The sequence below is a fragment of the Typopeltis vanoorti genome, chromosome 6 (genome assembly GCF_054136105.1).
Source record: "Typopeltis vanoorti isolate ZY-2024b chromosome 6, IOZ_Tvanoo_1.0, whole genome shotgun sequence".
In the NCBI taxonomy this organism is placed as follows: Eukaryota; Metazoa; Arthropoda; class Arachnida; order Uropygi; family Thelyphonidae; genus Typopeltis; species Typopeltis vanoorti.
This window is the reverse complement of record NC_143554.1, coordinates 42,694,922-42,719,823: the sequence shown is the minus strand read 5'-3', so window position 1 is coordinate 42,719,823 and position 24,902 is coordinate 42,694,922. Positions and strand designations below refer to the sequence as shown.

The 24,902-nt window shown below is 35.6% G+C and overlaps 1 protein-coding gene across 4 annotated transcripts in view; it reads left to right on the top strand.

Annotated features, from left to right (window-relative positions):
* Positions 1-24,902, top strand: part of LOC150105407 (sorting nexin-13-like) — a 599,079-nt gene that overhangs the window by 172,258 nt on the left and 401,919 nt on the right. For all 4 annotated transcript variants that reach the window (XM_090394133.1, XM_090394134.1, XM_090394132.1 and 1 more), the window contains one exon: positions 10,299-10,400. In XM_090394133.1, the coding sequence (XP_090250259.1) occupies positions 10,299-10,400 (102 nt within the window). The remainder of the gene's footprint in view (positions 1-10,298; positions 10,401-24,902) is intronic.

The window sequence follows — 24,902 nt, the reverse complement described above, 5'->3', positions numbered from 1 at the left end:
TTTCCACTTGGACGGTCTCATGTAATTGTGGTTCAGATGGATTGGGTTTCACTGGACACCCAACTCTCACTTTTGGCTCCAAGAAGCTACTGTAAACTGGTAGCTGCCACACCACGGTAAACTCTGTCGACCCACAGGCTAAACTAAGTGAAGGTAGCCAGATATCCTGATCTTAAGCAGCGACTGTATTCAGTGAATCGACTGCAAACAGCATCTGTACTCCATGTTATGAGCATCTGAATTCAGGTCAAGGAGTGGTGGTTGGCACTTGATGAATCTTAACCATTGAAACGGAATGAACTCAAACCGACCTAAAGATGCATGCCAGCTTGACCATCGCCTGGTCAAACAAGGGTCGTGCCCACTATTAGAGAACCAAGATAGCAAAAAATGTGTTATTGGAACAAAACCTCACCTAGTAGTAGACACAAAAAACATAACAAGCATAGGAACATGGAACGTAAGTACCCATCATCAGAAAGGAGCATTGGAAATACTACTGCAAGAATTAGACAACTACAGATTGGAAGTGATTGGACCCTGCAAAACCAGATGGACTGGAAAAGGAGAATTTCACCATGGACAGTACAAAATTTTAACTTCAGGCAGGGAGGACAACAAACACCAAGAGGGAGTAGCACTTATATTAAAACCAAAGGCTCAAAACTCTCTATTGTCTTACAATCCTATCTTACCTAGGAATATTAAAGCAAGATTTAAAACATCAATTGGATCACTGACTAATATTCAAGTATACTCACCAACTTCATCATCATCAGAAAAAGACATTGAGGAGTTCTATACAGATCTGCAAAAAACAGTACAGCAGACAGTTAAGATCTGCTAATTGTGATGGGGGACTTAAATGCAAATGCAGGCAATAAAAAAGTCTGAGATACCTGGCCAAGAGTAATTGGACAGTTTGGGTATGGAGAAAACACTTGGTCTGATCTGCAGACTGCAGATCAGACCATAAGCTAGTATTAGCAAACCTAAGAATAAAGTTATATAAATTAAGTGGATATTAAATCCAATATCATTTCAAAGCCGAATACAGAAACTATAAGTTTCATGCGAAAATCGACCAGAGAGCTTAAGGGAATACACTGCCACCTTACTTCAAGTTGCCCTAGTTGAACCTAATAGGAAAAGCACAAACGCTAAAAGTGCCCATTGCCTTCTATTGTCCATTTTGATAGGTTTCACTAGTCTGACAGCTGTTTCAAACTCATTGATTTTTGTCAGAGACTAGGCAGAAACCTAAGAGAGCAAAAACTCTCAGTACTAGGGAACTTGAAGCATCAGAGAGGTGTATTTTCCGTAAGCGAACTCTCGGTCGATGCGTGAAGTATTTACTAAAATAAAGAGCCAAAGGCTTAATTTTTAGTAAATACTTGACGCACCGACTTTAGGATACTTGATTGAGAAATCAAGTATCCTAAATTGCTGATCCTTTGCTGCATACTGGATCAGACCATAAGCTAGTATTAGCAAACCTAAGAATAAAGTTATATAAATTAAGTGGATATTAAATCCAAATTAAAATAAAGAGCCAAAGGCTTCATTTATTTTAGTAAATACTTTAAAAAATGTAAATCATTTTCTAATTACTCCCTGTGTAACCCAGTGTTTCACTGGCTTACACAGAAAGAGAAAGTAAAAAGGACTGGATCTCGAATGAAGTAAAAAGGTTAAATGGTCAAAGGAAAAGCTTGAAATTAAAACAGAACTATAACAGAAATGAATATAATAGATTAACCAGAGAAATTAAAAAACTAGTTAAAAGAGACAAGAATAACTGGTTAGAAGCAAACATTTTATGAAAATTATGGATTCAACTACCATGCTAGAGTAAAACTTTAGTTTAATATAAACCAAAATATACACTCGACATTTCGACCTTTATATAAAGGTCATCTTCTGGAGTATACATATATATACAAAGAAACAAGCTGCACTACAATCTACATGGCAGTCTAAAGTTACCGGTCAGTCATTAAAACTATTTGCCTGATCGCTGGTGTTAAAAAAAAAAAAAAAAAAAAAAAAAAAAAAAAAAAAAAACTTCGTACATCAAAGCTAGAATCTTGTTATCTATTAGGTTACAGAGTTAACTTAAGCTGGAGAGTAACATATTCATATAGAAAAATAATAAATAAATAAAAATAAAATTACCCATATAAGTATGCATATAAATTGCAACAACTATGGACAGTGGCCAATAATGATGTAGGATTCTATTAGTTTTTTTTTTTTTTTTTTAAAGGGTTATCAGAAAAAATTAATAGAATCCTACATCATTATAATCTTAATGCCACTTTTAAACCACCTTTAAAATTAAAAAACATATTCAGTGCCTCTAAGGGTACAATCTCCCCATTGGCACACCCTGGAGTTTATTGTACCTGTAACTTACCTTATACTGGGGAAACTGGACGGACAATTCCTATCCGTAAAAAAAAAAAAAAAAAAAAAAAAAAAAAAAAGACACATTAAATAATAATTTTGGTGAAGCAGGCCTCTCAGATCATTCTCTTAACACCCTACATCAAATTGATTGGAAAAGTACTTGTTCTTTACATCATACAAAAACTTGGTATGATAAGAAATTTAAAGAACCGTGTGAGATTTTGATCAACCACCCTAATCTTGATAATAATGGTATTTGAATGGCACACATTCAGCCTACTCACTTTCCAACAAACCTTGACTTTAGGACTCTAAGCAATTTTTTATCTTTTATTGGCCACTGTCCATACCGGTTGCAGTTTATATGTATACTTATATGGGTAATTTTATTTTTATTTAATTATTATTTTACTATATGAATATGTTATTCTCCAGCTTAAGTTAACTTTGTAACCTAATAGATAACAGGATTCTAGCTTTGATTTAGTAAGGTTTTTTTTTTTTTTTTTTAAAGCTTTGATTTAGTAATTTTTTTTTTTTTTTTTTTTTTCTGTAACACCAGATGTCAGGCAAATAGTTTTAACAATTGATCAGTAACTTTAGCATGCCATGTAGATTGTAGTGCAGCTTGTTTCTTTGTATGTATATATATGTATACTCCAGAACAGCATTTCCCAGATTTTTTCGATAAGAACAGTTTACAAATCCTGAAATTTTCACAGAACACCTTGGTTATTTTGTAATGTATTAATAATTAATTATGGTATAATCATAAAGAGTATTAGTACACTTGTGTATATAGTGTGACATGTTGACAAATATAAAATTACATTTAAATCAGTTATCTATCACTGGACTAATGAAATCTTGTAGCATATTGTAGTTTCCCAGGCCAACATCATTAAATTAATTTGTGCCGATTTTCATTGACATATCCCATTCTGATCACCAAAAATTTATAATATTATAAGTACTTACGAGTGAATGCAGACTTTTTCTCCTGTGTGCTGGTAGTTTTCCCCTCCTTTTGTACATCCTGGAGATTGTTTTGTAGGCTGGAGGTGGATGAATCACTATCTGTTGTGTCACAAACACCTTCAATAAGAGATTTCTTAATACCAAAATTAAACAAAGTCCCTTGTCTTTTATTCATATTAAAATTTAAATCTGCAGGCCTATTACTTTTAAAAAATCACTGCACTATGGTTTTGAAAGAAGCACTTTCACCCTACAATATGAACTTGCGAAGAAAGTATTCAGTATTACTAGATTTGAGAACCGGATACAGACTACCTTGATCTTCAATTTCAGTGGAAAAATTTTCTTTATACTTCCTTGCTGATTGGCCACTAACATTTGCAACACAGATGTTATTTCGTTCAGTTTTGAGAACAGAGGATACGTCGCCCATTGTTCTAATCGGCTTGCAGGCAATTTTTATGACCGGTCATAAACAGCAGTATTCCCGTTCTTGAATGACTTCCATGTTTAAAAATACATTGCTTGATCACTGACATCACGGAACACTTATTCACTTTCCGCAGAACACAATTTGGGAAACCTTGCTCCAGAAGATGACCTTTATGTGAAGGTCAAAATGTCAAGAGTATATTTTGGTGTTTATATTAAGCTAAAGTTTTATTCTAACATGGTAGATGTATCTGTAATTTTCATAAAATGTATTCTAATTACTGTGTAAGCATGAAGGAAAGGAAATGGTTAGAAGAAAAATGCAAAATGGCAGAGAAGCTATCAAAAGAAAATAATCCCCATGGGTTATATAAACAAATAGACCAAATTAGTAAGACACAGACAATAAAAATGATAATGATCAAAAACAAAGAGGGACAACTAATTGAAAGTAAAACAAAAAGAATGGCTAGATGGGAAGAATACTTTAGAGACATATTATAAAAACAGTTCTCAAGATATTACTATTCCAGCACTATTTGTTTCCTCTTCCACACTGAAATGGAAGAGGAAACAAATATCTTTACCAAAGAAATAATAGCACACAGCATAGATAAACTTAAAACTAGGAAATCACCTGGTATTATTTAAATTAAGGGGATATTAAATCCCACATTGTTTTAAAACCAAATAAGAAACTCAAAGATCGGAATCAAAGCGTTTCATGCCGAATATAGTAACTATAAAAGTATCAGCGACTACTAGCGTACGCTAAAGCATGTAATTCAAGTACTTACTTAGTACAAACTAGGGCAACTCACAGCAAAGGAGGAGAAAGTTCTGATTGCTATTCTTAGAATTTCACATAATGTAAAACCCATCTCCTAGGAGATGCATGATGTTATATATTATGGTGGGAGGTCACTACCCAGACCGGTTTCGTTCTTTATTGAGATCTCATCACTGAGTAGCTAGACCAAATATAATACTAAGGGTATAGCGAAAAGAACTTATATACTCTGCTATATGAGTTGTCAAAAAGGGGCACCCATAAATTATTTAAAATAAAGAGCCAATAGGCTTCATTTCGGCAATGTAAACATTATTTAAATTAAGGGGATATTAAATCCCACATTGTTTTAAAACCATTTAAGAAACTCAAAGATCGGATTCAAAGAGTTTCATGCCAAATATAGTAACTATAAAAGTATTGGCGACTACTAGCGTACGCTAAAGCACGTAGTTCAAATACGTAGTACAAACTAGGGCAACTCGCAGCAAAGGTTCTTTTCGCTATACCCTTAGTATTATATTTGGTCTAGCTACTCACTGATGAGATCTCAATAAAGATCAAAAGTGGTCTGGGTAGTGACCTCCCACCATAACATAATGTATAACATCTCCTAGGAGATGGGTTTTACGTTATGTGAAATTCTAAGAATAGCAATCAGAACTTTCTCCTCCTTTGCTGCGAGTTGCCCTAGTTTGTACTACGTACTTGAACTACGTGCTTTAGCGTATGCTAGTAGTCACTGATACCTTTATAGTTACTATATTTGGCATGAAACTCTTTGATTCCGATCTTTGAGTTTCTTATTCGGTTTTAAAACAATGTAGGATTTAATATCCCCTTAATTTAAATAATGTTTACATCGCCGAAATGAAGCCTATTGGCTCTTTATTTTAAATAATCACCTGGTATTGATTAAATACACATAGAATTCTTAAAAGCAGGAAAGGAACAACTTTTGGAACCATTAAAAACATTATTTGAAAGGATCTACAAAAATGAAGCGGTACCTACTGATTGGACCAAATCAGTTATTACTCCTATATACAAAAAACGAGATAAAACAGAATGCAATTTACAGAGGCATTCACCTCCTCAGTATTCCAAGTAAGGTTTTTACGAAAATACTCCAAAAACAAATTAAACCATATATAGAACCAACATTAGGAGAAGAACAAGCAGGTTTCAGACCAGGACGAAATACAGTTGATCAACTATTCACTTAAGACAGCTAATATAAAAGACACTAGAGTACAACCAAAGCTGCTATGTAAATTTCATAGACCTTCGTCAGGCATTTGATTCGATCCATGGAAGAGAATTATTGGAAACTATGAAAGAATTTGGAATTCCCAACAAAACTATAAGAATAATAAAGAATATACGAGAAATCTGATAGTGCAGTACGAGTGGAGGAACCTTAACTAACTGGTTCCACACAGAGAGTGGAGTAAGACAGTGATGTAGTCTGTCACTGGACTTGTTCAGTCTTACACTGGAAGAAGCAACTAGTAAGGCATTAAACAAAGAAGACTCTGGAATTAAAATATATGGGAAAAATGTAACAAATTTAAAATTTGCGGACGATGTAATGCAAACACGGAAGAAGATCTACAGCAAATTTCTGCTAAAATAAAGGAAGAATGTATAAAATTTGGATTAAACCTAAATATAAACAAAACAAAAATTATGCAAATAGTAAAAAAGAAACACCAATCTGAAAATTGAAATTGATAGTAAGAATGTAGAGCAGGTATAAAATTTCACCTACATCGAAAGATTGAGTACAATGGTGAAATTACAAACAATATAAACAGATGAATCAGTTGAGCATCCCAAACCTTTGGACGACTTAATAAAATATGGAAGTCAAGAGACATCAAACAAGTAACAAAAGTAAGAATCTATGAGATAATGGTCCTCCCAATACTCCTCTATGGAAGTGAATGCTGGAATCTGAAAAAAGCTGAAGAGAAAAAATTATTAACTACTGAAATGGGTTGGCTAAGAAGATTACTTGGAGTATCTCTGCTGGATAGACTAAGAAACGAAGACATAAGGAAACAAACAAGAAATAACAATAATAGACAAAATCCAAGAAAGAACACTGCAATGACCAGAATGAGAACAGAAAGATTAACAGCTAAAGCCCTGAAATACAACAATGAAAGGTAAAAGATCCAAAGGCTGGACCAGAATTAGATGAATAGACAAAATAAAAGAGGACCTGAAAACCAAATCAACAAGTGACACCAAACTGGACAGAATTGTTCAGACTTTCCAGGGTCAGACAGAAGTGGAAAGAGTTCATTCAGCATCATCATCCACATAGATCATGGAAGAGATAAGAAGAAAAATGTTAGAATGCCAGCTGAGTATAAGAGTGTATAGATGATGTAGCATAAGTGTTTTGATTTTGATTCATGATGGTGTGCAAAAAGATAGATTACTTCTGTAGGAGACAAATGCAAATTTTAGCTGATTTTATGGTTCTCTGTGAATAGATGTACTAGACCTGTCCTGTCAAAGTAATAATAACTGATGTTGCCTGACATTAAGGTGGATTTCTAATTATCATTCAGTTTATTTTTCATATGCTTGTTTGCAGTTGCAGTGTATTTTTTATACTTCCAAATATTTTTTTGGTTAGATATGCATGTTTTGGAGATGGAGGTGGTGATTCTAGTAGTAGTGTCAACATAAAGGAAATTTTTTACTGCATGTTCATTTTGCAATGTGGTTTGAGATAGCATCAAGAAAAAATATTAAAAGTGTAAAATTTCAAAAAGACTTCAAAAAATCCAACAAAACCACAGAATTCTATGTAAAAATAAATAAAACAAAATAAAAACAACTTCCATGTCAAATTTATCTGCATCTGTGGTCTCAACTGATATTAGTGATGTGAACCACTAATTATAAGCATCCAAATTCCTGGATATTTTTTCTGATGTGCCACGAATGTAGAGGATGGTGATGGCATTTCTGAAATCTTTCTGATGCAATTGCTGAGGAATGGGGGAGGAACTGATTATTTTTTTAAATTCTGTGATCACAGTAGCCATTGGAAAGGAAGGTGTTGTATATGTGGTTGAATTCAGTTGAAAGAGAGGTTCCACTAGAACAAAGATTATAGGCTCTATTTTGTAGAGTTTTAATAATGCCGTATTGTTGAGAGGGGTGGTGGTGGGAAAAATTTGTGAATATATATATATATATGTCTGTGTGAGTGGGTTGTCTATATACAGTGAAAGAAAGGAAGGGTAAACTATTGTTATTTTCCTTTTTCATTGTAAACTTAATTCTTGGATGTAGACTATTGAGGTGACTGAGGAAGAGGTCTAATGTGTCTCGGCCATGAGACCAAATAGAGAATGCTTCATCTACATTCTCAATAGTCTATCCAGGAATCCAGTTTACATTGTAAACTGGATTCTAGGATGTAGGCTGTTGAGAATTATTGGATTATTCTCAACAGCCTTAACTGGATTATTAAAACTCCGTCCAATAGAGCCTATAATCTTTGTTCCAGTGGAACCTTTCTTTCAACTGAACTCAACCACATACACGACACCTTCCTTTCCAATGGCTACAGTGTTTACAGAATTTTAAAAAAATAATCAGTTCCTTTCCTATTCCTCAGCCATTGCATCAGAAGGATTTCAGAAATGCCATCACCATCTCCTACATCTGTGGCACATAAAAAAAAAGAAATATATATATATATATCCAGGTCTTTAAAAATGTACGACCTCTACACAGCTTTTAAGCTCCACAAGAAACTTGCTACCCTTATCTGTTCCACCAAAGATCAGCACCTCCCCCCCTCTCTCTCTCTCTCAGTGCCTGCAGTATATCAAGTACCTGGTCCTGCAATTTGGCTTACTTTGGACAGACAGGTAGATCAGTGACCATCTATTAGAAGAACATAACTCATACATCTGCAGTCATGACTATGGTCAAACTGGCCTTGCAGACCATGTATTGGATACAACCCACAGAATCTCCTGGAAGAAAACCACCATACTCCACCATAGTAAATTTAAAAACAAAAGACTTTTTAGAATCTGCAGCAGCACTAAGAAATCAGTTGAATTTAAATAACGGATGCATTAAACTTCCCAAAATTTTGGAAACAAATTTATTATTATTATAAAAAGTTGAAGCAAATTGGAATGGATATGAAGCTGATAGCATGTATAAGTGTATGACACACAGACATCAGAGAGCAGCTGGAGCGGAGTGGATAGGAGAATGAGGGTGACTTGTGGAAAGCCTCAGAGTTTTGTATTAGGGCCACTATCTATAGGGAAAGATTTAAGGGGGATATTCAGTCATTTGCTGATGATGGAAAACTGGAAAAAGCAGTAGTCTTGTCTTGATTGCTAAATAATAATAATAATAGTTTGGAAATCATGGGAATATAACAAGGGTCTCTATTTAAGTTTTGCTCATTCAAAAGGCATGTGTTAAGGTACTAAAAGAAAAACTGTTTAAATGTTACAGATATATAGTGTGATTGGATTATTAGTCAGATAAATATTTAGTTATAAGCCAGATTAGAATTGTAAGGGAAGATGATTATAAAATCAGGTGTACAATGATGCCTGTTATCTCCACTGTTATTCATTGTGTGGAGGCTCATATCATGAAGGAAAGTGGTATTATAGCTGGTATCAAAATTGGAGATGTTAAACTCAGTTTTTAGTTTATGCAGATGTTTGCATCTCACATGATGATTCTTCAGACTTCATGGAGGTGTCTGTATAATAATAATTATTGAAAGTTTATTTTTCACTTAGTTAGACTATAATAAATTTAGTTTAATCCTTTATCCAAGTGTGAGCAAACAAAGTTTGTGCCTGAAAGTATCTTCAGGACTGGGGTAAGGTGGTACAACACCGGACAACTCGTTGCAAAGGTGGAGCAAGCTAACATCACTCCTATCTCAGTATCTCCCATAATGCAAAACACTTCCTTGTGGATATGTATAATGTTATACATTAAGGGAAGGGCCACAACCCAGACTAGTTTCGACCTTTATTGAAGTCTCTTCAGTGGGAGCCATGCCCAGAAGTGGAGATACCAGGCAGAAGCAATGGCGAGGTCATCTTTACCTATAGGAGTTGGCAAAAGATGTGCCACCTTTTTATTAAATTACTCTGGATTTAGAGAAAGATGTTGAAAGTTTATTTTTCACTTGGTTAGACTATAATAAATTTAGTTTAATCCTTTATCCAAGTGTGAGCAAACAACTTTGGCAACTCCTATAGGTAGAGATGACCTTGTTAATGCTTCTGCCTGGTATCTCCACTTGGGCCTGCCTCCCACTGAAGAGACCTCAATAAAGGTCGAAACTGGTCTGGATAGTGGCCCTTCCCTTAATGCATAACAGTATACATATCCGCATGGAGATGTGTTTTGCATTATGGCAGATACTGAGATAGGAGTGATGTTAGCTTGCTCCACCTTTGCAACGAGTTGCCCAGTGTTGTACCACCTTGCCCCAGTCCTGAAGATACTTTCTTTATCCAAGTGTGTGCAAACTTTGTTTGCACACACTTGGATAAAGGATTACACTAAATTTATTATAATAATAATAATTAAATATAAATATTCTTGAACTTTAATGTAAAATGATGTTCTAGGTCACTGTGTATATGAAATTTAATTCATATATTCCTTTCAGATGAAAACAGGGATCTCTTGACACATTTCTTTGATCTAGAAAAATCTATGGAACAGGATTTTTGCCGAGCTTTAATCAGTACTTCTCAAGAACATGAAAGAAGTGAGTATCTGAAACATCTTTCTCCTACAAAATTGAAATGCACTCTAAGTCCTGTTGTTTTTAATAGAATTTAATCATTCTATTAAAAATATTCATCAAAATGAGATTTCTTTACATGAATATTTTTAACACAAATGCATGTTATCTTGCAACATGCTATTTTGCATCATTCTTCCCTCTTCCATTCATAAAATGGGGAGTGTTAAGATTATCAAAAGTAGCTTTGCATGTTATTTATAAGGGAACCTAAAAAAAAAGGTTTGATACTATTTTTGCAGAGTTAATGTTTTGACAGCAATGGAATTGTGGAAACCATTGTAGACAGTTCAAAAGTATAAGCGGTGCTAAGGCATTTCATGCCTAGCATTCGTAAAACACAATTTAGTAAAGTGATGAAAAGTGCTGCTCCAATGTTAGATGTAGTTATAGTCATTGACTGTGAAACCTGCACACTGCTTATTGGACACCGGAAGTGTTTTGAAAAAGTGATGTTTCCAGGTTATCTGTTAATTCATGCATAGTACCGAAGTTTGATGGGATTGCAACCTTTTGTGGAATTTTCATTAAAAAAAAATTAGTTATATAAGACTGGTGCCTAGCATGTGGAGAAAATGTAATGAATGATAGTATATTATAAGATGGTTAAACAAATCTACATTAGATAATCACTCATTTGATAATGAATAGGTGGCTGTGCTATTGAATTCAGTTCAGGCTAAACATGCCAAGTGTATTGCAGGGAAGTTTAAAATGGATGATGAAACCATTTGTTTGCATTTTCATCAATTGAAAATGATGTATAAACTTATATAAGCAGAGTGATTCCACATAAACTGAGAGTCAATAATGAGCCAGCTTTTGACCATTTCTTGATGTTGCACATCAACATTTGATCCACAAACACCATTACTTATTTGATCCACATTGTACATAAAAATGACTTGCATTAATAAACAGTAATATCTTTGGTTATCATCTTTCCCCACATCTTATCTTCACTGTCAGAATATTTCTATCAACTGTCTCAGTAGCTATTACATTTAAGATAACAGTTACTGAGACAGTTGCAGCAGGTTCATGATGTGCTGTACTCTGGTTTATTGCATTTCTTCACAAAAATACAAAGCCTCATGCATGAGTTACTCAAGAAAATCTCTACAGCCTTGGCTGGAGAATTATGTTCTCTGAGCTCCCCAGACATCACATTTGATTATCGTTGTTTCTTATTATGGGATAATTGTATGTATAACTGGTACTTTGAAAATCAAGCATCATTAGAAACAGTGTTGAATAACATTTTGCTTCTAAAATTCTAGTTTTACATGAGGGAGCTTTATATTTGTATTTATATCTTTATATTTATATCTCATTGAAAATAGACTATTGATCATGAATATGGCAAGTTTGGAAAATTACATAAATGTGGGTGGCTTTATTGACTAAAAAAAAAAAAAAAAGAAACAGTACATCAGGAATTTCAGTTTGTATTATAGAAACTATTTTGATTATTTTTTCTGAACTACTTTTTAGCCATGGCTAAAGAAAATTCAAATACCGTTGTCATATAGTAGGATCTCCTATAACATTTGCAGTGGCTGGAGAAAGAGTACAAATGTGCACCCACATACCATATGTCTAAATATTTAAAAAGTTATAAATCAAGCTAACAAACTGTTAAATGTTATAGGAGATCCTACTATATGGATCTCCTATAACATTTAACCTACTATATGGCAAAATATCAAAGATGCTAATTTAATTATTGCTGTATGTGACTGGATGTTCAGTTGATGGGCTGATGATGTTTGAATGAGTAATAAAATAAAGACATACATAATAAATAATTCATAAGTTATTACATATTTATCGTATAAAATTTCTTTTTGCCTTTCTTGCAGCAAAACTACTAATGGTCTTATATAATCAAGATTTTCACATCATTTGTGTATCTCCTATCTATTAAAATTAAAAGGCCAAATATAAATTATAATTAACGAATCCTGAGTGACAGAGGTACCTCTCTGTTCTTATCACATATAGTTGCCTTGCAGTCCCGTGCTTGTCATGACCCATGTGACTGGCAGATTTAGGTGTATTCAGACATTCTAGTTTTCATTCTTGTATTACCTATGAGGTAAGATGTATTTCATTTGGTCATGTATGTTGTTCTTATCAATTATTTGATTTGATTTGATTCTGAATATTTTGTAAGTGTTTGTGATATGGGGACCCCCCCCCCCCTCTTTCCCTTGTCTAAGGGTGACCCTGTCATGTAATTTATATTCTGTAACATGTTATATGAAAGGAGAGAACATGGCCTGATAGTATAGATCTACATTGTCTTAGCTTACTCTACATTGTCTTACTCTTTCATTGGTTATTTTGAAGACTTGGTGTTTACAGGAGTTGTATGTACTTGGAATGTCTGGAATGTCATTTCCAATATAATCAGTAATCAGATCCTGAAAGCTCTTCATAACAATGCATATATTCAGCAAAATTACTGGATCAATAATGAATGAAAAAATAATAATAATAAATAAAATAAAAATAATAGGAAATAACACAATACTATCATCAGCCAGCCAGATTGTTAGGAATCCCTAATGTTCTTTAGTATCTCCACTTTGAATTTCTTTTTCAGTGCCAGAATATTCCAAGCTCTGTGCTCTGATCTCCTTCTCCTATATACTAATGATGTTCTTTAAGTAACTTCAAATCCTATTTGTAGTTTTGCTTATGACAGTACAGAATCCCTGTATGTATATCCTGGTATTGATAGAAAAGTCTAAAGAGAGAAAACCATCCACTATTATACACAGTGAATGACTAGAAAGGAAAGTGTGTTTAGGAGTCATCATAATCTGACTTCTGTCCTTTGCAAACTGACAAAAGGACAGAAGGCAGATTATGAGAGACTTGGTAATGAAATCTCTGTGTCAGATGTGATCAAAAATACTGGATATATTAAGAGCAACTACTTGAGTTTCTCCATACCTTTCCATGTCTTGGGTCCAAAGGTGAGTAATGTGGACTGAACGATTGGCTATAGAATGAAAATAATGGAAACTCATATAGCTAATCACTGATTAATTGATGGGACTCGACAGGTAGTGAAGAAGCTGTCTATCTAAAAACTTAACATCTTTTCAGTAATAATATATCTTAAACATTTGTGTTATCTTAATATATCTTAAACATTTGTGTTATCTTAATATATCTTAAAATTTACTGTAATTATTTCTAAATTTGAGTTTTGCAATTATGCCTGTTGGTGCAAAATGCTAAATAAAACAGTTGTAATTGTCACAGCAGTTACTGTTAATCTTTTTAGAGTCCTTTCTACACCAGTATTGGTTTTTATTCATTATATTTTTAACAGTACTTGCTCATAATGCCATAATAAAACATAATACCATAATAAAACAAAGTTATTAATCTGCTTGTATTTCTTTTAATGAAAACCAGCATTCAATATACTTGTAAAAATTCTGAGATGCATCATCATCATATCAGGTGAGATGATGGTGGCTTGTGTCTGTTGAGCTGATGGTGGTTTTAGAATAACACTCTCTGAATTTATTAATCCATATGAATCACATTATGAAAGAAAGTGGCATTAAACTTGATATTAGAATCGGAGATATACGAAACTTAGCTACTTGTTTTATATAGATGATGATGACCATTTCATGCATGCCAACTCACTAGAGAAGTCTTATATTGAGAATGCTCAGTGGAACCAGAAGAAAGGAGCAGACATAGAACACACTGGCTCAACACCATTGATATCAAGCAGATACCAACACGAACATCAAACAACTGAAAGAAGCAGTATATGACAGGATAGCATGGAGAACATGTGCCTACAAGAGTCAGACATGACTGAATGGTTAAATCATCGTCAGTCATGTAGCGGTCATTGTAGCCTGTATCTCCCCCTCCCCCTTTCAGTTTACATATCAGAAGATATGTTGATGGTGATATTTCTTATTTCTTCTAGGTGGATGTTGGTCTCCAATTTTGTAGACCAACATCTCCAAATTCTTAGTAGGATAGCATACATGTGACACGATATGCTTCTGTATATGTCAGATAATTGGGTTGCAGAATAGATAGTTACTAGTTTACATATCAAACTGTTAAACATATTAACATAGTTACATATTTAATATTATTATTATTATTATTATTATTATTATTATTCCTGACACCTCCAAGGAGTCCGAAGACTCATCGTGGGAGGACACCTACAACTGTCTCGACCACTACACCGAACCTCTACTACGAATCAACGCCATCTACCTCCACCACAACTGGTATTCTATGTCTGTAAATTGCATGTGTTCTGAAGGGTAGATTTGCCTGTATGCAGGATGAAAAACCCAAGTTTCCGGGAGAAAAAACCTTGCTACCTCCGTCTGAGATCGGCTAACTCACCTTAATATGTAACTCTTTGGTTGTATTTTCAGTTGGAACTCTAGATATGATGGATAGAAATGGTTTTACTGTGTTGAATTTTATTAAAGTTTAATTCACAACACAAGACTCTAATAAGAAAATAAGTAATGTAGTTATTTGCTTAGTTACTAATATTTCACTGGTTTTCTACCCAGCAGCTTTAGAGCAAAGTTTGCCACAGTACACAAACTGTATACTGCTGTGACAAATAGTCTGATCAATTTAAAATTCTAACAGACAATTGGCATTATCTTGTCGAATACAGAGAGAGAGAGAGGTTAACAAGTATATAATCCTAAAATATGTATATTTGGGCCAATTGTTATCCTTTGAGGATTGCCAAAGAAAAGAGATTGAACAAAGAATTCACCTTGGATGGATGGCTTATGGGAAAATGAGAGACATATTCAGAAGTGACATCCCTATGAGTCTAAAGGAAAGCTTTCGACCAATGCATACTTCCTCTCCTAACATATGGAGGAGAAACACAGACTTACAGAATCCCTAAACAAAAAGCTGAGAACAACACAACATCGCATGGAGAGAAGTAGGCTAAAAATAACATTAGAGATAGGAAGACAAATACCTGGATAAGATCTCAAACAGGTTTCATGGATATTGTAAAATACATTAAACAGACTAAGTGGAGATGGGCCGGCCATATTGCCATATGCAGTGGTGGAAGATGGACTAGAAAAACAACAGGGTGGAGACTAATGGATGGAGCAAGACAAAGAGGAAGACCGAGAAGAAGAAGGTGTAGGGATGAACTGGAACAAATTGCAGGAGTGAGATGGATGGGAGAGGCAGAAAACTGAGTGGTCTGGAAAATCGGGGGGGGGGGGGGGAGAGACCTTCGTTCAGCAGTGGACAGAACCAAAAGGTTGAAGAAGAAGAAGAATCCTAAAATGACTATAAATGAAACATACCAAGAAATTATATACTTGGTTTAATCCTTTATCCAAGTGTAAGCAAACAAAGTTTGCACCTGAAGTATTTTTGGGACTAGGACAACTCGTATATAGAAGCTAATGACTTCACATCACTTGCCTTGGTATCCCATAATGCAAAGCACATATCCTTAAGGACATGTATAATGCTATGCATTATGGGAAGGGTCACTACCCAGACCGATTTTGACCTTTATTGAGGTTTCATCAGTGGGAGCCAGATCCAAAAGTGATACTAGGGTTTAAGTAATGCAGAAGTCATATTTTCATATATGAGTAGTCAAAAAGTGTCACGTCTTATTATTAAAATACTTTGGATTAGAGATAGTTGGAAGTTTTTCCCACTTGGTTATACTATAAATTAAAGAGTTGCCCCAGTCCTGAAAATACTTCAGGTGCAAACTTTGTTTTTTTACACTTGGATAAAGGATTAAACCAAGTATATAATTTCTTGGTCTTTATAGTATAGCCAAGTGGAAAAACTTCCAAGAATCCTAAAATAACTGTTTCCAGGATATTTGGTAAATTGATACAGCTATACATGTTGATATTTTGGGAATGTCTTAAAGCTGCTGCTGATTACAGAAACAGTCTGACTTGAGTGACTTCTGTGTTGCACTTCTGATTCCTTATGTTCACTGAGGTGGATCGTCAACAGATCATCCTCTGTATCCATACCATACCATGTCACGAGTCCAGGGCACTTCATACACTCCTGGATGTGAAAAAGGAGTGATCTTATCCTTAAGTGAATGGATGAGAATTACCCGTTGTTTGATGTATGTTTAAATGTGGTGTAGAGCTGGTATTCATTAAGTACTTTGAATATCTTTTTAGATATGCCCTGAATGTATAGAATATTGACAGTTTTGTTGTAGTCTTGTGTATTAGGGAAGGGAGGGGAATTGAGGGTGTATTTTCTCTATTTTGAGGGTTGGGGGGGGGATTATAGCCATTGGCTAAAAAAAAGGTATGGCAAAGATAGATGAGTTTAGTGGTATAGTTCACCCACCATTTCTAGATCCCTTCTTGGCTTTGTGCCAAGAATAGTCGATTCATGCTGAAGGAAAGAAAGAAATGAAGGATGTACGAATTGGTCGCCAACATGCGAAATCACGTGCTTTCTTGTCTGTCGCTCTACTAGTACTAGCTTGATTTTTGTTGTTCTCTTTTTGCATTATTTTTTTATTATTAATTTGTAGGATGGATCCAGTACAGTCAACAAGTTCTATTGTTACATGTTTCAGTAGCTCTTGCAAAAGAATATTGAATAATGTGCTGACATTCTGCGAAAAAGAATCGTCAGAAGGCCATCTTCTTGTTCCCCTTTCTCAAGTCATAAAACGTGCAAGTACAATTGCGGGCGTATCGGGGTTGACTGTTAAAAGAATTCGTAGGGAATCAAAAGGTGAAGGTAAGCCAAAATTTAAATCTCCTAAAAAAAAGCGCCAGAGAAAGAAAACCATCGAAACCGTAGCTTTGAATGATTTTGATGTAGATGTTATAAGAAGAGCTATTCACGAATTTTACGTGGTCGAGAAAAGAGTGCCAACTGTTCCGAAATTGATTCCTGTGCTTAAAGAAAAAATTAATTTTCCTTGGAAAAGAGAAACTTTAAGGAAAATACTTCATGAAATCGGATTTTGTTTTAAAAAGTCCCAGAATAAAAGGAAACTTATCATGGAGCGAAGTGACATTGTTTTATGTAGAACACAGTATTTGCACGTATTAACACTACGTACATTTTTCCAACTGTTATACAAGCAAAATAGTTACACTTTAAAAACAGCAATGTTCGTAAAAGAAAAGCTAAATTTTCCGACCTGTAATAATAAACAAACTCGGTTTGTTTATTATTACATCCCAGAAGACAGACTGATTACCCTATTATCGGAATGGATTCTCCTTTTTCTGACATGCGCAGAAGTGTCGAGGAACTTCAAATCGGTGGGCGAACTATAATGGCATTGTCATTGGAACAGATTGCTCTGGCTCTGTGTAGTTAGTGTCTCACTGTACTGTTGTACTGGATGACTGTGTGATTGTTTGTGCAAATATCTTCTAGTTTGTGTAGGCTGTAAACAGAAAAGAATAATGAACCATTTGTGTATCTAGGAAGAGTAAACAGTTATTTGATGCCTTTTCCATTGTGAAGCGGATTTTAGGATACTGACTATTTAAATATGCTAAAAATGTTGCTATTAAACAACATGACCTATTTTGGCTTTCATTGGAAGTACAGAGTCATCTCTCACAATATCAAACACCACTATACGAGGGAGGTCTGGAAAGTTCTGATAGACAGCTAGAACAAAAAATGATATTAAAGCAACTGATATACCACAAGAAAGAACATACTAGTAGCAGAGTTATGAAAGTAACTTATGTTCTTATATTCTTATATCCTCACATGTTCTTTCTTGTTGTGATTATATCAGTTGCTTTAATATAATTTTTGTTCTAGGTGTTTATCAGAACTTTCCAGATCCCCCCCACCCTCAATTTGCTTACCATGACAAACTGCTGGGGAAAAAAAAAAATCCTGACTGAAGACCCACACATATAATGTCCTACTAAAAGAAATTCACTGTAATAAATTATTTGTGGGATCCCTTCCAATTTGGTATAATATGTCCCGGGTATTGGAAGTTTATTTTGCACTTGGTTAGACTATAATAAATTTAGTTTAATCCTTTATCCAAGTATAAGCAAACAAAGTTTGCACCTGACATGTCTGCAAGGAGATGCTGAGACAAGGAGTGATGACCACCTGAAGATATTTTCAGGTGCAAACTTTGTTTGCTTACACTTGGATAAAGGATTAAACTAAATTTATTATATGTCCCAGGTATATGGGTGAGGTTCACTATGACTGTTGGTTGGCAGTGACCCTCCTAAATGATCATGCACGAAAACTGTTAAACTGATCAAAAGAGCCTCACAAAGAGACTCAGGTGAATCTGCAAATTAAAGATATATCTCAATGTTATTCATTTTGAAAGTGAATAGAACAGATCAGAGCAGAGGTGAGAAAATGGTTCAGAGAACAACATGAAGAAATTATATTCTTATGAAAAAACTTGTTTTATTACATCACTTTCAAAATTGTGATCTTAGTTTATTTTTCTTTAAACCTAAATTATTATTGCAAGTATAATTAATCAAAGCATCTCCTCAGGCCTCTCTAGAAATCATCAGCATAATTTTATTGATTCTAAATACTATTCAGAGATTAACTTTAGAGCTGAAGCATATCCTTCACAGGTTGTTTCAATAATGAAATACTGTGAGTAGGCATATTTAAAATAATTATAATACTGGATATATTTTGTGTAATATATTTTATTAGCACAGAATTTTCACCTAAGTATCAGAGGCATCTTCAGTACAAGAACACATATTGGCAGTTGAACATTAACAACAATTCTAAAAAGCAGCACCTGAGTGGCTAATGTAAGATAACTAAAAAGGTCAGTAAATTTCCTAACTTATTAAAAATACATACATGCGTACATGAATATATATATATTTAGGCAAAATAAAGTTATGAAAGATTAGATATACGCAGTTGAGATTAAGACTTGAGTGAGCTTATTTCAGTATTAACTTAATCTTATTGTACCCATAAGCAGGTGCACTTCATGTACATTCTTGCAATGGGCTTAAATTCATCTTCCTCCTTCTGCTCAAATACAGAGGCTATGCCAAATTACTCCTCTAACTAACATATCCAATAGGACAGAATTCATCAAGAATTGAAATAACATGGCTGAATTTCTATCCCCTTGAGGAAATCTACATAATCGATATTTTTGCCATCTGGTCGTGAAAGCATAATACTTCCTATCTTCCTTTCCCGAAGGAATCTGATAGTAGCCAGAGCTTACATCTAGCTTTGAGAAGTACCCTGCACCTTCTAAGCCAATTAACAATTCCTCAATCTTACATAGAGAGAAATCAATGGGTTTCATCATCTTGTTCACCTCTCTCAGATCCAAGACAAATCTTAGGCTTCCATCAGATTTTTCTATTAAAATGAATGGACTATTCCATTTAGAATTTGACCTCTCTCTATGATCCTGCTCTCTCATACTCTTGCAATAACTTCTGAAGGTTTTCCATGTGCTTTATTGTGTCTGATACTGCTTCACATGGATTGGTGTCTGCATGGTGATTGGCACAATGTTCAACTGCATCAGTGCAATGTAATATCTTTGGTGAAGACATTTGGAAACGAGTGAAAGGCAGAATCAGAGAAATCATTAATTAGCCTCCTTTCATCGGCTGAATTTGCCAATTTTATTGCAGTATTCATTAGGTTATCTTTCATTTCCATAAAATCTTTTCCTTCACCTTGTTTATAGTCTCAATTTCAAATGTCTCACCTTGTGAGCAAACATCTTATATTCTATCCCATGAAGGGAAATTATGCCATCTATAAAGTTACAGATAAACTGATACTGTTTTAAGAAGTCAAGGCCAAGAATTACCTGAACATTTGGGTTTGCGGTCTCAGGAAGAACAGTTAGCTCATGAGAAATGCTTATGGAAAAACATGGAATGTTAAGCAACATGTTTATCTTTTGTGTAGTAGAAATCTCTCTTTCAGAGATTCCTGTCAGTTTGATAGAATAATTCAGTCTAACAGTATCACCAGGAATCAGGCTCTTAATTTCACAAAATAGTGACAAGCAATGACAAAAATATGTGCCCTTGTGTCTAGTAGAATCTCACAAAGCACATCTTCAATCAGACCCTGTATGGATGTCAAAGGTTTATTACTTCTGCTCTGTATTATTGCTGCAGTATTGGCCAGATTACATGACTCACAAACCAGCCTATTTCCTTGAGAATTTGCCAGCAAATACTCAAGCAAAGCAAAATGCCAGCAAAGGTTGGTCGATTGGTAGAGCCTCTGCTACTAATGGCTCACGAAAAAAGTTAAGCAAGTTTGAGCATGGTTAGTAGTTGGAAGGGGCTATCATTTAATGCTGTTGGCACGCTCTTCCTCGATGAGTCTTTGGACTCCCTGGAGGTGTCACATAATAATAATAATAATTTCTTAGCCGAATAAGAAACTCAAAAGAGTTTCATGCCGAATATAGAAATTATATAAAGTTCGGCGATTCCAAGCGTAAGCAAATACCTGGATAGCAGCAACTGACCCATAATAAGGTAGTGCAAGCTGAGGCAACTCATAGCAAAGGTGGAGCAAGCTTCGATCACTATTCTTGATATTTACCCATAATGTGAACTTAGCTCCTAGGAGCTGTATTACTGTTCTACATTATGAGAGAAGGTCACTACCCAGACCAGTTCGACATTTATTGAGGTCTCATCAGTGAGTAGGTAGACCTAATTAATACCAAGTTTGTAGCGAACAGAACTTACATCCCTTCTATGAGAATTGCCAAGTGGTGTCCTAATAAATTACCAAATATATGAAGAGCCAAAGGCTTCATTTCGGCAACATATAACTTGTTTAAGTTAAGGGATATTACATCCCATATTGTTTCTTAGCCGAATAAGAAACTCAAAAGAGTTTCATGCCGAACATAATTTCTATATTCGTATCCTGGATAGCAGCAACTGACCCTTAAGGTAGTGCAAGCTGAGACAACTCATAGCAAAGGTGGAGCAAGCTCCGATCACTATTCTTGATATTTACCGATAATGTGAACTTAGCTCCTAGGAGCTGTATTACTGTTCTACATTATGAGAGAAGGTCACTACCCAGACCGGTTTTGACCTTTATTGAGGTCTCATCAGTGAGTAGGTAGACCTAATTAATACCAAGTTTGTAGCGAACAGAACTTACATCCCTTCTATGAGAATTGCCAAGTGGTGTCCTAATAAATTTCCAAATATATGAAGAGCCAAAGGCTTCAATTCGGCAACATATAACTTGTTTAAGTTAAGGGATATTACATCTGCTGCTATTACAGTTGCTGCTATCCAGATATTTGCTTACGCTTGGAATCGCCGAACTTTATATAATTTCTATATTCGGCATGAAACTCTTTTGAGTTTTTTATTCGGCTAAGAAACAATATGGGATGTAATATCCCTTAACTTAAACAAGTTATATGTCGCCGAATTGAAGCCTTTGGCTCTTCATATATTTGGTAATTTATTAGGACACCACTTGGCAATTCTCATAGAAGGGATGTAAGTTCTGTTCGCTACAAAGCGCTAATTGACTGCGTAGGGGCAGATAATATTTCTGGCTTTACCCCCTATGGGGGTGGCAGATATCAAGTAGTTTGTAAAAATACAACAACAAGGGAGAAACTACTCACAGGGGTTGAGTGTCAAGAGAAACTTTGCCATCCTTTTGTCTTTGGTAGTATCTCTAAAAAGATGAGAATAGAGCGATTCCCTCTGGAATACCTAGAAGGAGGGAACAATATAATTAATCAAGTCTTTTCGAAATGGGGAACCGTACGAGATGTCCAAGTAGGCAAAGACACTGACTACCCTGAATGGATGTCGGGGGAAGTCACATTCTCGTTAACGATGAAAACAGTAGTTCCGAATTTTGTAATGATCGGATCGGCCAGGGTAATGGTGAGTTACCCGGGAGTAAAGAGGCAATGTTTTAAATGTGGAGGCCTGACTCATCTTGGGGCCCAGTGCCCGAAGTTAAAGTGTAAGAACTGCCTAACAGCAGGTCATACACTAGCACAGTGCCAATCGGCATGCCTAAAATGCGGCATTAACAGCCGTAAAATAGACACCTGTCCAGACAGAAATCTGGCCAAAAAATTGGGAGGCACTATTACGTCCAACAAGGAAACAACAGCCCAAAATGTTATCGGCGCAGAACCGAATGATTTCCCCACCCTGAAGGCCGCGCATGAGGGAACAACAAAGAATCATGCCGCCACCTCCGAAACACTGCCAAGTACACCAGTGGAGAAGCCTGCAACCAGGAGAGATGAAGGGCAGGAGGAACTGGCCACCGATCAAACCGCCACTACAGACGTAGCAACCGAAAATAACCAGCAGCACCAACAAAACGGAACTATCACCGCAGTCACAATAGACGAGGACACGGAGGCAGTAGATATGGAAATCAACAATGCAGAAACCACACAAAAGAGGCCAGCCAGCCCTGAAGAAGTAAATATTAAAAAATCGAAACACTGAAGTCCGGCACAAGTTGGAAATATAAAGTCAACTTCAGAACCCACAAAGTTCCCTCATGCAAAGGCCAATGCACCTATATTGCATCTCTTAAAAGATTTCCCCGAGGAGGCGGCGAGACTACGAAAAGCAATAGAAACATTCGGAGACATTCAACTGATACTCACAGGACAAAACGGGCCAAGAGTCGTCAGTGCAGAATGGAACGACGTGTTTGTCGATAATATAGATGAAATCACTCCTGAAAAGATCATTGGTCTTATCGATGCAGAGGACGACGTGGGACTAGCACTGCACAAAGGCCTCTACATGCTAAACCACGTCCGTGGAGACAAATTAGCAGATCTCATCATTAAAACCCACAACAATAGACAGCAGGAGGATTTAAACCTCGCCTAACAAGTCAGTCAACTCCTAGTATTGATCTGCTAAAGCGGGGGGGGGGGGGGGAATTCTGGTTTGTTTTTTTTCTTCTTTTGTCCTCTTTCAGACTAGAATTTTTGTTGTAAAAAAGGTCTATGTCTATTCCACACAGGAGGGGGTATCCTGAGAACCTGGGCTGCGAAGGCTTACACCGAGGCGGTGCAGCTCCTTGTGGGCTGCATCACCCAGGCCAGGCTCTGCCCCCGCTCTTCTCAGTATTAAACTGGTCATTCAGGTTGAAATTTCAGAATTTACCTAGTTTCTTACAAATTGTTATATGTAATTTTTAATGTTATTTACTAGTTCCTCTTTTTCATGTGGTGCTTCTTTCATTTGTTTTTCCCCACTTTCCTCGGGCAGACACTTGAAGAGGTGACTGACCGGGGAAAGCTGAAAAGAACGGATGGAGGGAGATAATGTCGGAGATCTGCTTGGTGCTGACATTTAAGTCAGGCCAAGTAGATCGACTGAGGCCTCTTAACTATCTACTACTATCCACTCTATCTTTTCTCCTCCTCTCTCACTATCAAGCTGACTCTCAGCACAACTTTTTTTTTTTAAATCTAAAGAGGCCAGTGATGAAAGGCATGAACTCCCATTCTACCTACTCACTGATGAGACCTCAATAAAGGTCGAAACTGGTCTGGGTAGTGACCTTCTCTCATAATGTAGAACAGTAATACAGCTCCTAGGAGCTAAGTTCACATTATGGGTAAATATCAAGAATAGTGATCGAAGCTTGCTCCACCTTTGCTATGAGTTGCCTCAGCTTGCACTACCTTATGGGTCAGTTGCTGCTATCCAGGTATTTGCTTACGCTTGGAATCGCCGAACTTTATATAATTTCTATATTCGGCATGAAACTTTTGAGTATTTTGAGTATCTTATTCGGCTAAGAAACAATATGGGATGTCATATCCCTTAACTTAAACAAGTTATATATCGCCGAATTAAAGCCTTTGGCTCTTCATATATTTGGTAATAATTTCTTTCTTTAGGACAGTCTCTAGATATATGTTCCAATTCCAATTTATTATAGCAAGAACATCTTAGCATAAGCCTCTCATTCACAACTTTGTTAATTTTGGTTTCAATATTAGACAATTTATCTAATGTACTGTGGGAGTTATCTACTTTAAGCCCATCTAACTTTTTACTTACCCTCTCTTGACCTTCCAGTGCTGGTCTTGGCTGTCTGTCTATTTTTTCCTGAATGAAATCCTTCAGTGTTTCTAGTTTTAGAGAATCTACTGGTTCTGAATTAATATCTACATCTAGATCAAAATCTTTAGCATTTCTGTTATTGTCTGACCTTTTTTTTCTGAGATCTTCACTCTTCTTATTATGAGCCATATTATTTGTGGCTACATTTCTTTGTTCTAAAGAGCGCGTTTGTAGTGGGTTTGGGGACTGATAGAGGCCCATATCCCTACATCTTTCTTCTCTTGCTCTGACTAATTTGACACATTCTTCCAGATTCTTAATCCCCCTCTTGTATGTTATCTCGTTTAGATCAGCCTTC